Below are 13,173 nucleotides of genomic sequence, written 5' to 3'. Positions count from 1 at the left end.
CCGAGTCGCCAAAAGTGGGGAACCAAGAGCGGCGGCACGTGCAGCAACGGACGACCGGGCCCAATTCGAGCCTGGGATTGGTCGGGAGGCGAACAGCACAGTGGGCGTCTAGATCTGATCGCCACCGTTAGAGTTACGAATCTGCGAAGATAGCTGCAAGAGAACCCATATCACGTGGTGGACACTTGAGTCGTTTACTTTCAGATCTGGCAGACGCTGCAAGATCAATGGGAAAGGGTGTTTCCAAGTACTTTACTCCGTAGACTATGTCGTCATCATAGGAGTGCGGAGAACCTCGCAGGACACGAGAAACACTGTGGGGTCCCTTGGCTGCAAGAGAGACAGGGGCTTCAGTAGTCTTAGAGCTTGATTCTTGGTGGTCGATGACTTCAAGCGCCTGGCCTGCTCCTGCAAGCAAGACCATCTACCATATGGGTTTAGTTCGCTCGCGAGAAACATGGAGTGCTGCACATGCGAGATGCAGAATGGTATAATGGAGCGCTTTTCAATCCGTACGCGTACTGCTGAAGGCAGATGCCTGTTCATTGTTCGTATGAGGAAAAGAGAACGTCTCCTGAAATCTCGGGGCACCTTAACACGGGGGCAGATTCTGAACAGTTTCATCTCACCCCTTGAAACATCGCCCACCAAGACTTCAGTGCCTATGTAGTACCTTACTGGAAGTCAAGGCTAACACTCCCGCCCACCAAAATTTTCAATCACATTTCTTCTCTCGGCTTTGGGAAGCAATGCAAAATTCGTCAATTCATTGTCGGAATGGATATCAAAACGTCCTCCGCTCTACGGACATGTCTCAATGTCTGGCACAACCACGGTGAACACACATTTTTCCAGGTCTCAATTCCCAAACCCACGGCCGACCGATCGCAGGGGCCCATTAAAACCTCCCTCTCACTCCGCACACTAAATTCGAACCCAAAAAGACATCAAGTCGCGGACCCGAAGAGAAAAGAATACGAATGATAAAAGAGAATCAAAGTAAGATATCTATACCGGCCGAAATACGCCTACCAAACCTCGTCGGTGTCCTTCACCATCTCCACAGTCGGCGTCTTCGGCTCCAGCTTCTTCATCCTCTTCCGATCCGCGCGCGTCACCACCGACGGGGTGATGGGCACGACGGGGGAGAAGGGCTGGTAAGGCGTGTACGGCACCGGCGCGCCCGTCCACGGCGTCATCAGGCCCGTCTGCATCCCGGGCGACAGCGGGCCCGCGGCGCGCGTGAAGACCGTCTGCTTCGTGGTGGCGTAGCTCTCCGCCGTCGGGCTCGCCAGCGATGGCTCGTATGCGCGCAGCGGCAGGGCGCCGCCCTGGCGGACTGCTGACGATTGGCCGCCAAAGGGTTGCGTGGCAAAGGTCTGCTGGCCCGGGCGAGGAGAGGCGGGGAGCGAATCGAGGCTGGGGAAGCGGTTGACGCCCGGCTTGGGCGAGGTGGGCAGCCCCACGAGGCCAGAGGTGGACTTGTCCGACACGGCCGACACGGGCTCGTGCTCGCCGGAAGTGCTGGTCCCGGCGGACACGTCGCGCGAGTGCGAAGCTCCGTTGTCATCGCGCCCCCTTTGTTCACGGCGGGCGGCGGCGCGGTCCTCACGGCTTGGGGGCTGACCGATGGCGGCGTCGATCCGCGAGTCGATGCTCTGCGTGCTGGCCGGTGAGATTTCTGGGGTTGGCAGATTGTTCCTGGCGGAAGAGCTAGCGCCATGGGCGGCGCTGCGGTGGGCCAGATCCGATGGGACTGGTGGTGGTGCCGCCGGGGCGTAATGGCGGTGGGGTATGGCGTTCATTTCTTGGTCATCGTGCCGCGGAAAAGTGCCCGACATTGGAGTCATGATCGGGGAGGAGATGTTCATGGTTCCAGTGGACTTCTTGCGCGGGGATTTGAGGAAGGAGAAGAGTGACGAGCTTCGCGACTGCGACTTCTCGTCCCGGGCGTTCAGGTTCAGGTTTGACGGCTTGTTCCTTTCCCTCTTGCTGCTGGCTACCGACTTGGCCGAGGGAGAGGTAAGCGGCGGCCCCTGATACTCCCTCCCCTCAGCCTTGGCCTGTTCCTGCTCCATCACATACTTGTACATCTCTTCCAACTGTTGTTGCGCCATGGCCCTGTCTCGTTGCACGACCGTCTGGTCGACTGAAAGGTCGACACCGGCGGCGAGGATAGTCGATGTGAATGAGTGCGCGGTGAGAATGGAGTGTTGCGACTTAGCAGGACTGAGCGGACCGGTCCTGGTCGGGCTGAGAGGCGAACCCGCTGGGAGAGAGAAGTTCTTGATCGGACTCCTTGGGAGGTCGGTCTGGACTGTGAGCGTGCGCGTCTGGAACTGCTCAAGCTGTTTCTTGTACTCTTCCTCGGACTGGAGGAGGAATGGTTGTGGGAATGGATTGAACGAGAGAAGTGTGTTTTCCTCTTCGGGGAGGTCACGGTTCCGCAGGTGCTCGCGGCGTCTCTTTGCAAGAGCAAGCAGAAGGAGGGCGACCAGCACCAACGAGAAGGCGTAGGCGCCGACAATGCCACCGATTTGGGCTGGAAGGTAGGCTGGGTCACGCAGTGCACCGGCCGACAACTCAGGGCCTTCCTCTGGGGGCGGAGCAGGAGAAAAGTCTAAGGCTAGTGATCGGCGCGACAAGAAACTCGTCGACGGCACGGCGGCACAAGAGGGAGGCCAAGATGCCGCCGCGAAGAGAAGAGCAGAGGCAAAGTTATAGGTCGACACACCCGGCCACATGGTGGTGAGGGGAGGTCAGGGCAGGCGGGGGCCAGGTCCGATGGGGTTGAGGAGGTGTCGTACTCTCACGGATAGCTCATGGTATCCGCCGTGCCGAAACGCGTTGTGATTGAGATAGGCAGGAAGACTGCGGTGAGTATGCCAAATGGCGGACGGCAGGAGGCACAAACTGGGTATATAGCGGCTGTTGAGACGCAAGTCAGCGCATGGCGAGCCGAGGGGATGTGTCGAGTGGGCACGCCGCTCGGCATTGGCTCGGCGGGCATTGGCCCTAGGTGTGAAATTGCCTGTGACTTGTTGGGCTTCTGTCCAGGCACATCTCGCGCTTGCATGACTGGCAGGGTTCCCATCGCAATAGCACCCGCGCAGCGCGGCCTCTGGGCGACATCGCCAGAGTTGCGAGGCCGTCCAACCCACTTGGTTGGCCAGATCCGCTTGGTAATGTGGGAGGGCCAGCGGCAAGGGCCGCCTTACGATTGGTCGGCACTCATCAGGAGCTGTGAAGCTTGTCAATCCCCCGCCATCGACCCGCATGTACCCCTGTCAGCGCCCCTCCCGTCACCCTCCTGGTCGTCTCCACCGCCCTACGACAGTTTGCCGGGCCAGCAAACGGTCGAAGGATCTATTCAAGGCCGTCAGGATGCGAGTATTTGAGATTCTTCGGGCCTGTAACCAACGGCGCCAGCGTTCCCAGAATTGCACGAGGAAAGCAGCTAGTGTATTTCACAAAAGTGCAGTATACAAGGCCCGAGCTGACTCCTTTGCCTCCCCCTTGGGGCGGGCCATCGGGACATGGGCGGCTTGCGTTGTGATATCCCCGTTCTGAGTGCATTCGGACCGTGCTGGACCGTGCTGGGAACACTGCTATCACGCACGCCACAAGCGCGCCGCCGCCTGGAAGATGCTGATCACAGCGAATTCGGTGAGCTGTCGCACGGACGAGTCCAATTGCTCTCTTCGTGGTGTTGCATAATGCGATCGACCGCGCTCCCGATCAATCGCAGGCTGGACTTGGTGGAGGGCCTGGTTTCGGGTAAATAGGCGCTGAGAAGGTTATGCATTGAGAAAGGGGCAGCTTCCAGATATTGGTGCTCACGGCTGCAGGCCGGAAACCCGCTGCAAGTCGGCTAGAGGTGAGTACGGTAGCGGCTCACTGCGGCAACCAATGTGCTATGCGAGGAAGTGTATCTGGTGTCACGTGTTTTCGCGGAACCCAGGGACCCGCTCTCGCGATCGACTGCTGTGGGATCGTCGCGCCTTCTGTCAACAGTTGTTTGTCTGGGCCCGGCTCCGAATTGAGCTGAATTTGCAAGTCGCATTGCCCATTCAGGCATTCCCCGCACGCAGGCCCCAATGCCATATTCCAGTTCTGCTCTTCATAGATCCACAGCATCCGCTGTGGCAGTTGTTTAAGCTTCGCGACACATGTCTCGTCCTCCACCGAAACACGCCGTGCTCGACGGCTTGAACAACGCCCAGCGTCGGGCGGTGAGTTCCAATGCAGCCACAGTCGCCATTCTTGCTGGCCCAGGAAGTGGCAAGACTCACACGCTCGCGTCTCGAGTTGTTTGGCTGGTGGACTGTGTTGGGTTCCGGCCCCAAGATGTTGTCGTCGCCACTTTCACGGTCAAGGCCGCCCGCGAGATGAAGGAGCGTGTCGGGAAAGCCCTCGGTAATGGTCGGGAGAACAAGATTGTTCTGGGCACCTTTCACAGCATTGCACGCCGTTATCTCGCAGCATATGGGCGGCACATTGGACTCGACCAGAAATTTGGCATCGCCGACGATGCTGACTCGCGTGCTATCGTTGCCCGCATTTGCAAGCGGCTGCAGCTGACGGTCGACCCTCCGGCAGCGCGCGCATGGATAAGCAAGAAGAAGGCCAAGGGTAGCGAGGCCGCTTCCAAGTCGGCAGCACAGGAGGCCAGCAAGACGCCGGGGCTGCAAGACCTGGAGGCCTGCTACAGGGAGTACCAAGACCATCTGGAGAGATCGAACCTGTTGGACTACGATGACCTCTTAGTGCGCTGCGTCGAGCTGCTCCGGAAGTTCCCGTCCTGCGTCTCGAACGTGCAGGCAGTCCTCATCGACGAGTATCAAGACACGAACGGCGTTCAATACGAACTGATGAAGTTGTTTGCTCAACGTCACCAGAGGATCACCGTCGTGGGAGACCCAGACCAGAGCATCTACGGATGGCGGTCGGCCGAGATTAGAAACCTGTGGCGGCTGCTCCGGGATTTCCCTGGCACCGACGAAATCTCGCTCGAAGAAAACTATCGGTCGTCCCAATCCATCCTCGACTTGTCCTTGCTCGTGATACAGCAGGATACGAAACGGTACCAGAAAGTCCTAAAGCCCATCCATAATAAGGGCTCCCGCCCGGTCCTTCGGAAGTTGAAGAGCGCAAGCACCGAGGCAGAGTGGATTGTCTCGGAAATCATGAGAGTTGTCATGATGTCGGGATCCATGCTGAACCATAGCGACGTCGCAGTGCTGCTACGCTCCGCATCGCTTTCGAGACATATTGAAAGCGCTCTTGGGAAGGCGGGCATTGCCTACCGAATGGTTGGTGGGTTCAAATTCTACGAGCGCACCGAGATCAAAACGATCCTCGATTATCTCCGCGTCATCCACCAGCCCGACAATAACGATGCGCTTGCGAGGATTATGAATGTCCCCAGGCGAGGAATTGGCGAGGTGACCATCAAGGGTCTCGTTGAGGAGGCTGAAAGGTCATCGCTCAGTCTCTGGGCTGTGCTGTCAAAGCATTGCCGGGGAGACCGCATAGCGAAGACGAAGGTTACAAAACATGCCGAGCAAAAGATCAGCGGTAGCCTGCTTCGCCCGCTAGAGAACGTCCGGGAACGGATCGAGGAAGCATCAGGGCCCAATGGAGCGCCTTTTGGCCTTGTCGAGATGATCGAGCAGCTTCTCAGGACTCTAAACTTCCAAAAGCATCTTCAAGACGCACATCCCGATGACCATGAACAGAGATGGACCAACGTGCAGGAATTCATCAGCCTTGCTGCTGACTTCGTGCGCGATATGGATCGTTCCGGCGACGATGCTCTTCCCGAGATCGAAGGCCTCCAGCAAACAAAGGAAATCGAGGTTCTCCCACGCTTTTTAGCCAACGTCTCACTAGCGTCCGACGCCCAGACAGGAGAAGATAGTCAAGAGAGCAAGCCGCTGGTCACTATTTCGACAATCCACGCAGCGAAAGGCCTTGAATGGCCTGTTGTCTTTGTACCTGCTGTCTACAATGGATCGATTCCCCACATGCGAGCTGAGGATGGCGATGAGGAGCGAAGACTGCTGTATGTCGCAATGACAAGAGCTCAGAGCTTGCTCTATCTCAGCTGCCCAACCTACAGCTCCAACGGCAACGGCGAGCGAAATGAGCTGTCGCCGTTTGTTGCACCCGTAAGCTGCTCATTCTTGAAGAAAGGCCCATGCTTCGATCGACCGGTCATGAGGGAGATTGCCAGGATCCTGAAGCGCGAGTTGCCACCAGAAGAATCCATCTTCAAAGGGCTGCCAGCCATGTTCAGCGTCGAGGACAATCTGTTTCCCGTTGACCCGGAGGAGTCTAGACAGGTTTCAGCTGCCGCGGTCGGTCGCGGCGATGCCCGTCCCTCGAATGATGCGTCACGCGCGAAACGACCGAGACTGTATGGGCCATCCACCGGTCCCGACGCCGTCGAGGAGCGCCCTTGGCGAAAAGAGTATACAACTACCATGGAACAGTCGTCGGCATTCACTGTGGCTTCTCTGCCAGGTTTTGTTAGCGCGGGGGCTCATCAAGCCGCCCTTACTGCCGCGGCGGAAGCGACAGAAAGGGCTGAGAAAATCAAGCGAGCAGCAAACAGGCGGCGGACAGATCAGAAGAGCATTCTTGGGTTTGTTAAGACCAATCCGGGCTCTACTAGTTTATTCCCGGTTCATCCACGATCGACAAGTAAGCAACCACCACAGCGGCCGAATAGCAATATCCCGGCGAGAAGCAACCTTGGGCTTCAACAGGTCAAAGGGGATCCGCCAATCGACCCGGGACTCACTGAGCACAGGTTGAGAGGCGGGAAGATGATGACCCGACCCTCTCTTCCTAGCGGTGAGAAAACAGACAAAGGGAAGCAGTATGTAGTCTTCTCCAGCTCACCTCCGACTGTGGATGAAGCGGAAGACGTCAATAAAAGCGGCGTGGAAAAGGCGGACGAAAATGAGCCGCTCCCGGAGCCGACCCGGGCAGCAGCCTGTCTGCATGCAACGACGTGCACCTTACCCAAGGGACTCGGCGCAGGGTTTAGGAGACCTGCCGGACTAAGCCGCGGGGGCATAGCGCCGATTGATAAACTACGGAAGCCGTTCAAGCCGTTGACAATCAACAGATCATGAGCGGCATTCAACGAAGCTATGAAAATATATCACAGAGATTTTTTGTCTTCCGCTCCGGACTTCTGACGCTTTATGAAGGTATATTTCTTGAAAGAGTACGACAAATACAGCGTTGCTAGAGGTGTCAGACCCGGCTTGTCCCGGCACCCCGGAAGATGTGGTGTACTCGGAACTTCATATTTCCTATTCGGGCATATCACCCTTGAATTGAGTCATACGCAGGGTATTCATGTTACGCTAAGGGGTCGGTGATAAAACTCTGCGCTCCTCCAACCTGAACCAAAACCAACAAGAGTAGTTCTGTAAAACGACCGCCAATTTCCCATCCACCGAGCACCTCTCCAAAGCCCAAACCAGAACCACCCATTAAAGAAACCACTCTTCAAATCAAACCGCCACCGATGGCCGCCGTTCTCAGAAGGACATCCCCCTCGGCAATCACCATGCAACGATTCCTCGCCCTCCCGTCATTATCATCATCATCATCATCAGCATCACTAATCGGGCGCCCACGCCCGCGGTTCTTCTCAACCACCCCGTCCCCGCGCACCAACAACACCAGCAGTCCCAACGCCAACCCTTCCTACCCGAGCTTCTCCCTCAAGAGCATCAGCCCCAACCCCCGTGTGCGCATGGCGCTCGCCGCCGGACTGCTTGTGATGGCGGCGGCGGAGACGTACATGTGGGTTAAGTATTGGCCACAGATTACGGGGAAGGGGCAGGGGAAGGAGGAAGGGGCTTCTTCTGAGGGGGGTTCGTCGTAGGGAACCGGGGGTTGATAGTCGGGAGATGGGTATAGATATGGGTACGGCTATTTTATGGAGAACGGGGTAAAGGGGCAGGGGGGGTTGATGTTGGTGGAAGTGAGGAAGTAAGGAGAGGCGTGGGGCGCGGTGGTTAGTGGGATGTGAGGATGTGCATGGGATGTAAAAGATGGCGTTGATGGAATGCTTGTATTCGTATGTTGTATATTACATGTACATGACAAACGTGGGTTGGGCGTTGGGGCAGGAGCTGGCATGCCATACATATCCGCCGTCGCCACTCACTTTCGCATCCAAAGGGAAGAAATAAATAATGCTGATATATTTTGCCAACTTAACATCTTCCCTAGGCCCTCACTGTATGCATAAAAGTCCCTCCGAACCCTGACCGACTTTGCGCTCTCTTCAGCTTTAAAATTGCGGACTTTCATCCCATGCGCCATAATCCCCAGGCTCCCGGACACCGGTCGGACGCAAGATCCAAAGTTGACTAGAGCGTACAGCCATCAGAAAAACCTCAATATTAAGTACTAATTAGAATATAAAGATGTTGCCTCAATTCCACATGAACCATAACCACAACAACTACAACAACCGCAACCACCAACCATCCCCACGAAGCAGAACGCCATCACCTCTCTTCCCGGCCAGATCTCCCACCACAAGGGACCTCACCTGGAGGGAACCGTATGCCCGCCACCCACCAACAACCCCCACCCTCTCTACAATCTCAACTCCCTCACGATCTGCTCCGCCATAGCCTTATACTGCCATGTATTCCCGCCCACCCTCTTGAACTGAACGCCGTGCAAGCTGACAATTGGCACCTTCACAATGACAATCTCGAATCTAATCTCGCCATCCACCACCCTCTGCTCGCTGGCCCGGCCCACGCGCTGCGGAGAGGGGTACCGATCGCCCCCCTTTTTATCGCCGCCGTCCGCGAGGCTTGGCGCATGGACGCAGCTGAACCCGCCTTTGATCTCGGTGTAATCCACGCCCAGCATCTTCAGCACCCTCTTAATGTCGGCGCGGATCTCGGGCAGCGGCTTGGTCGACGTGGTCGACACGCTAAAGATGCCCTTGAGGTAAACCGGCTTGGCCAGGTCCGGATCCTCGGGCATAAGCCGATCATTCGACCCGCCACTTGTGTCACCCGCCAGCTCGGGCTCAGCCAACAGCTCGGCATCCGTCTCCTCCCGTACCGACTGCTGCTGTTGCTGCTGTGGTTGATCACGCGCCTCAGCCTCACGTTTGGCCCGCCTCGCCTGGATGCTCTCCCTCCGTGCATGGCCCAGCGACTTGGCGCGCATCGAGACGGATTTTTGTATTAGCGTGCTGGCCTTGTTGTTGTTGCTGTTGTTGCTGTTGTTTGTGTTATTACCACCTCCCTCGGTGACCGGCTCCTTCCTCCTGTCGCGCGTGCTGAGCCTCCTGAGCAGCGACGCCGCGCCGCTGCTCCTCTTTGTTGGCGGGATCATGTCCGGTGATAGGAGCCCGTTCTTTACCGGCTCCCGGGCTTGGTCTTCGCTATGAGACCTCGCTCGGGGCCGTGCCCTCCCGCTCTCGGTGTGTGCCGGCTGAGCCGGGACGATTTCGGCAAGGGAGTGTTTCTCCTTTGGCCGGATGACGGGGGAATGTGGAGTAGGGGGGGGCTGGGCCTGCTGGGGGGACTGGGGTACCTGCACCTTGGGGGCTATGGACGGCTGCGCAACCTGTCTTTCGCGCTCCAGCTTCTCCCGGACGAGGTAGTAGATGGAGATCATGGGATCAAAGGCATTGAGCGGGTCGTCGCCGATGGGCAGGCCGTCGGAGCTGCTGTTCGTCAGAGTCTCCTTGCTGGTTATGGAATTTCTCCTCTTGTAGAAATCAAAGCCGAAGCCCCGTCTTTTCTCGGCGTCCTTCGGCATGGGTTGTGGTAGTTCCCTCTCCTTCTCCAGGCGCCGAATAGCTGCTTGGTACTTTGGTGACTTGATCTTCTTAGTCAGTTCCTCCCGGATGTAGTCGGGAGGGCCAAACTTGAAGCCCGTCATGTGTGAGATGACTTCGGGGTCCAGGGGTAACGACAGGGGTTCGCGGTGCGGCAGAAAGTTCTCGGGAGGCCCGTTGTAGCCCTTCAGCATCCAGGGATGGTTCATAACCTCGTGCATGGTGGCACGCTGTCTAGGGTCCGTCACTAGCATCCGGGATATGAGATGCTTGCATTCTGCGGCCCGAGTTAGCGAGCATGTCCGGGGAGAGAGATAGGAAAACTCACCGCTTGACAGCCAGTTGGGATAGTCGACCGCCCCTTTCTTGATCTTCTGATGGAGAGCGGGCATGTACTGGTCATCGAACGGCACCTTGCCGCACACAAGAACGAAGAGAACGACGCCAAAACTCCACACGTCAACCTCGGGGCCCGTATAGGGTTTCGCCTGGAGCAGCTCCGGGGCGGCAAAGTAGAGACTGCCGCAGTACGTCTTGAGTTTCCTGTCCTCCTCGGGCGAGAATAGATTGCTGAGGCCAAAGTCGATGATCTTGATGTCGCCCGTCTTGCTGATCAGGATGTTCTCGATCTTGAGGTCCCGGTGGACGATGCTATTCCGGTGGCAGTAATCGACGGCGCTCGCTATCTGCCGTGCAAATTTCCGGGCCTGCTTCTCCTTGAGCTTTCCGTGGGAGATGATGTAGTCGAGCATCTGGCCGCCATTAACGTATTCGAAGAGCATGTACCAGTGCCATCTCGTCCGCAAGTTGTCCCGCAGCCCGCAGATGTATTGATGGTTTAACAGGCTGACAATAGCGGCCTCTCTCGCATTGCGATCCTCCCTAGCGGCGTCGGCTTTCTCCCGGTCCTCCCTGCTCTGGCGGCCGTCGTCGGGCGACACCCTCTCGATGATCTTGCAAGCGACCTGGACCGAAGAAGAAAGCCATTGTTAGACGACCCACAGCGTAGTCGAGGGACGCGCAGGAGCGCGGCACGATAGACTTGCCAATTCATTGGTGCCCTCCTTCTTTGCCAGCTTGACCTTGCCCATGCTCCCCTGGCCGATGGTCTTTATGAAGGCATAGTTGCCCGACGGCGCGGGAATGACGGTGCGGTATCGGTGCTTGGAGGTTCGATGCGCCCCGGCGGCTGTCCCGTCGCGGGGTTCTTCGGCGGTGCCGGCATTGCTGTTCGGGGCGGGAGCGGGCATGTCGGACTGCTGATGGTGTCGCGGCGAGGATGCCGTGGTAGTCGATCTCTGGCTGCTGCGGCGGTGGGGACGTGACGCCTCGGCCCTCGTCGACGACTCGGATCGCGGAAGGGGCTCGGCTCGTGATGATGTCGGTGGCCGCCTTGTCCGGACAGACTGCGACCGCATGGGCATTTCAGCCCCAGCCGGGAGAGTTGTCGCCATGGCGGAGGGGAGGGAGACACAATGGCCCGGGCGGCGGCTGTCGAATGCTTGCTACGGCAAGACAGACCGCTGGGAATTGTGGTTCACGGGGAAAACCAGGTTCGGAGAGACACACCATTCAACTACGTGCCGATGCAAATGACGCAGGCAATCACGTCGGGGGGAAGTTGGGTACTGAGGCACCAAGTACAGCTCGCTAGTCGCACGTCGGCTGGCGGCACGGGGGGGGAATCAGTCGGGCGGCGGAGGGCGGCGGGAGAAATTGGTGTTACTTAGCAGCCGGGACGCAGCGATCGTGAGCTGGGGGCCAGGGGGCGTAAGCAGGCGGGTGGCGGACAAAGAATTGGGGGTTCGTTCCTCAAGAGTTGGCGAGGCTAGCGGGGATGAATGGATGGATGGAGAGAGTGTTACTTGGGCACAGTGCAATCGTGCAGCGTGTCGCTCTGAGGTTGGGCAGTTGAGGCTGCTGTTTAGTGAGCGTCCAGTTGAGGGAAGAGGAGCCCGTGTTTGGGCTGCGCCAGACAGAGCCGGGGTGCCGAGTAATCTGTACAGAGGATGGTCGAGCGTCCAGCAGAGCTTGCCTGGGCTAGGGTTTTTTTGCGTCGCATGCACGGCTGTCACGCCGGTCGACTTCCAGTCGATCCTCTTTTACTGTATGCGTTCCAGGGTTGGTGATTCCAAAGTCTCCCGGACTGGTGATGTTTATACAAGCCGACTCTAGTCTCGCTGCTGGCACTCGCCTCCGAGATCAGCGGGAGATGAATTACCACGGCCTGCAGCTCCACTAATTATCCGTTAGACGGGCCTTGCCTCCTGGACCGGGACCGGGACCTGGGGACGCCTGCGCTACGGCCAGCGATGGCATGCTTGGCACTGACGGAGGGGTAACGCCCAACCTCACACCCTCCAAGGTTACCCACCTTTAAGCACCCTATGGACGAACGCAGGCAACTTATGACTTCGTAGGGTCCGAGCATGGAACCCTTGATCCTGCCGTCCCATCGAAATGTTGGGGGAGGGTTCTAATTTTCCGCTTGAAGGCGCCGGCTCCCCAGGGCTGGCTGCTCAGTGGCTGTCCGATCGCCTTTTGATTGGCAGACTCGGTGGAACTGCTGGCTGCGGTGCACCGACCGAACGGCCATACCCCCCCAGGGCCAACTTCGACGGGGTTGAACAGTCCTAACGGCGCCAGACGGCACCAGAGGAGAGGTCCCATCCAGTTTCCGCCCGGTTGCCACCAGCCAGACAAGGGTTGTTCTTGGCTAGCACTTTGATCAAGAGTCGGCGCGCTGCGAATCGAAGCAGATCCAGAGGCAACAGCTGGATGCCTATAGGTGCATACATAGGGAAGGCTTCATGCAGGCAAACAGACAGGCCTCGCATGCACCCCATCCCGTAGTAACACCAACATGGCCAAGGAACCACCCTCAAAAAGCACACTGTTCCGGCTGCATAAACATGATTCAACTGCTTTGCGGAGCCCGAGTCCGTGGCTAGCCCGGACATGGAGGAGAACAAGATAACTGACGGGACAGCCACCGCTGCAGGAGAGACGGGATCCTAGGAGTGACATTGAAAGGCAATGCATACCTTATCGATTGCGCTGCAACCCCAGACCTCCCAAATGATATCATTGGTGCTGATGAAGGCACCCATCGACGCAGGTCTGGTTAATCAGTTGTGTTCTCCGGGTATTTCGACGGCTCCTGACAGCTTCTGGATGATTGCGTATTATACTACCACATTGCAACTAAGCTCGACATGTTAACGGAATACCGAGAAAAAAGTTATTACTATCTCCGTTTGCTTTCCATTCTTTCCACAAAACGTCTGCTAAAGACCGTCGAAATACAAGGGTGTATGGTCAATTTGCCACGCCAGACG

The 13,173-nt window shown here is 57.6% G+C and overlaps 4 protein-coding genes across 4 annotated transcripts; 2 read left to right on the top strand and 2 right to left on the bottom strand.

Annotated features, from left to right (window-relative positions):
• Positions 1 to 1,028: 1,028 nt before the first annotated feature.
• On the bottom strand, positions 1,029 to 2,744 carry MFIFM68171_06109 (uncharacterized protein; the record flags this gene model as incomplete). The annotated part of the gene is made up of 1 exon (XM_071061529.1): positions 1,029 to 2,744. The coding sequence occupies one exon, from the start codon at positions 2,742 to 2,744 to the stop codon at positions 1,029 to 1,031; it is 1,716 nt and encodes a 571-aa protein (XP_070917630.1).
• A 1,425-nt stretch (positions 2,745 to 4,169) lies between these two features.
• srs2 (ATP-dependent DNA helicase srs2) lies at positions 4,170 to 7,142 on the top strand (the record flags this gene model as incomplete). Its single annotated transcript, XM_071061528.1, has 1 exon — positions 4,170 to 7,142. One exon carries the CDS (start codon positions 4,170 to 4,172, stop codon positions 7,140 to 7,142), a length of 2,973 nt encoding a protein of 990 aa, XP_070917629.1.
• Positions 7,143 to 7,585: 443 nt separating this feature from the next.
• MFIFM68171_06107 (uncharacterized protein) lies at positions 7,586 to 7,906 on the top strand (the record flags this gene model as incomplete). Its single annotated transcript, XM_071061527.1, has 1 exon — positions 7,586 to 7,906. The coding sequence occupies one exon, from the start codon at positions 7,586 to 7,588 to the stop codon at positions 7,904 to 7,906; it is 321 nt and encodes a 106-aa protein (XP_070917628.1).
• A 722-nt stretch (positions 7,907 to 8,628) lies between these two features.
• On the bottom strand, positions 8,629 to 11,289 carry KIN2 (Serine/threonine-protein kinase; the record flags this gene model as incomplete). The annotated part of the gene is made up of 3 exons (XM_071061526.1): positions 8,629 to 10,112; positions 10,164 to 10,800; positions 10,882 to 11,289. 3 exons carry the CDS (start codon positions 11,287 to 11,289, stop codon positions 8,629 to 8,631), a joined length of 2,529 nt encoding a protein of 842 aa, XP_070917627.1.
• Between the last annotated feature and the right edge of the window lie 1,884 nt (positions 11,290 to 13,173).

This window comes from Madurella fahalii (assembly GCF_045866475.1).
Source record: "Madurella fahalii IFM 68171 DNA, scaffold_3, whole genome shotgun sequence".
Taxonomy (NCBI): Eukaryota; Fungi; Ascomycota; class Sordariomycetes; order Sordariales; genus Madurella; species Madurella fahalii.
This window is presented reverse-complemented; position numbering and strand designations above follow the sequence as displayed.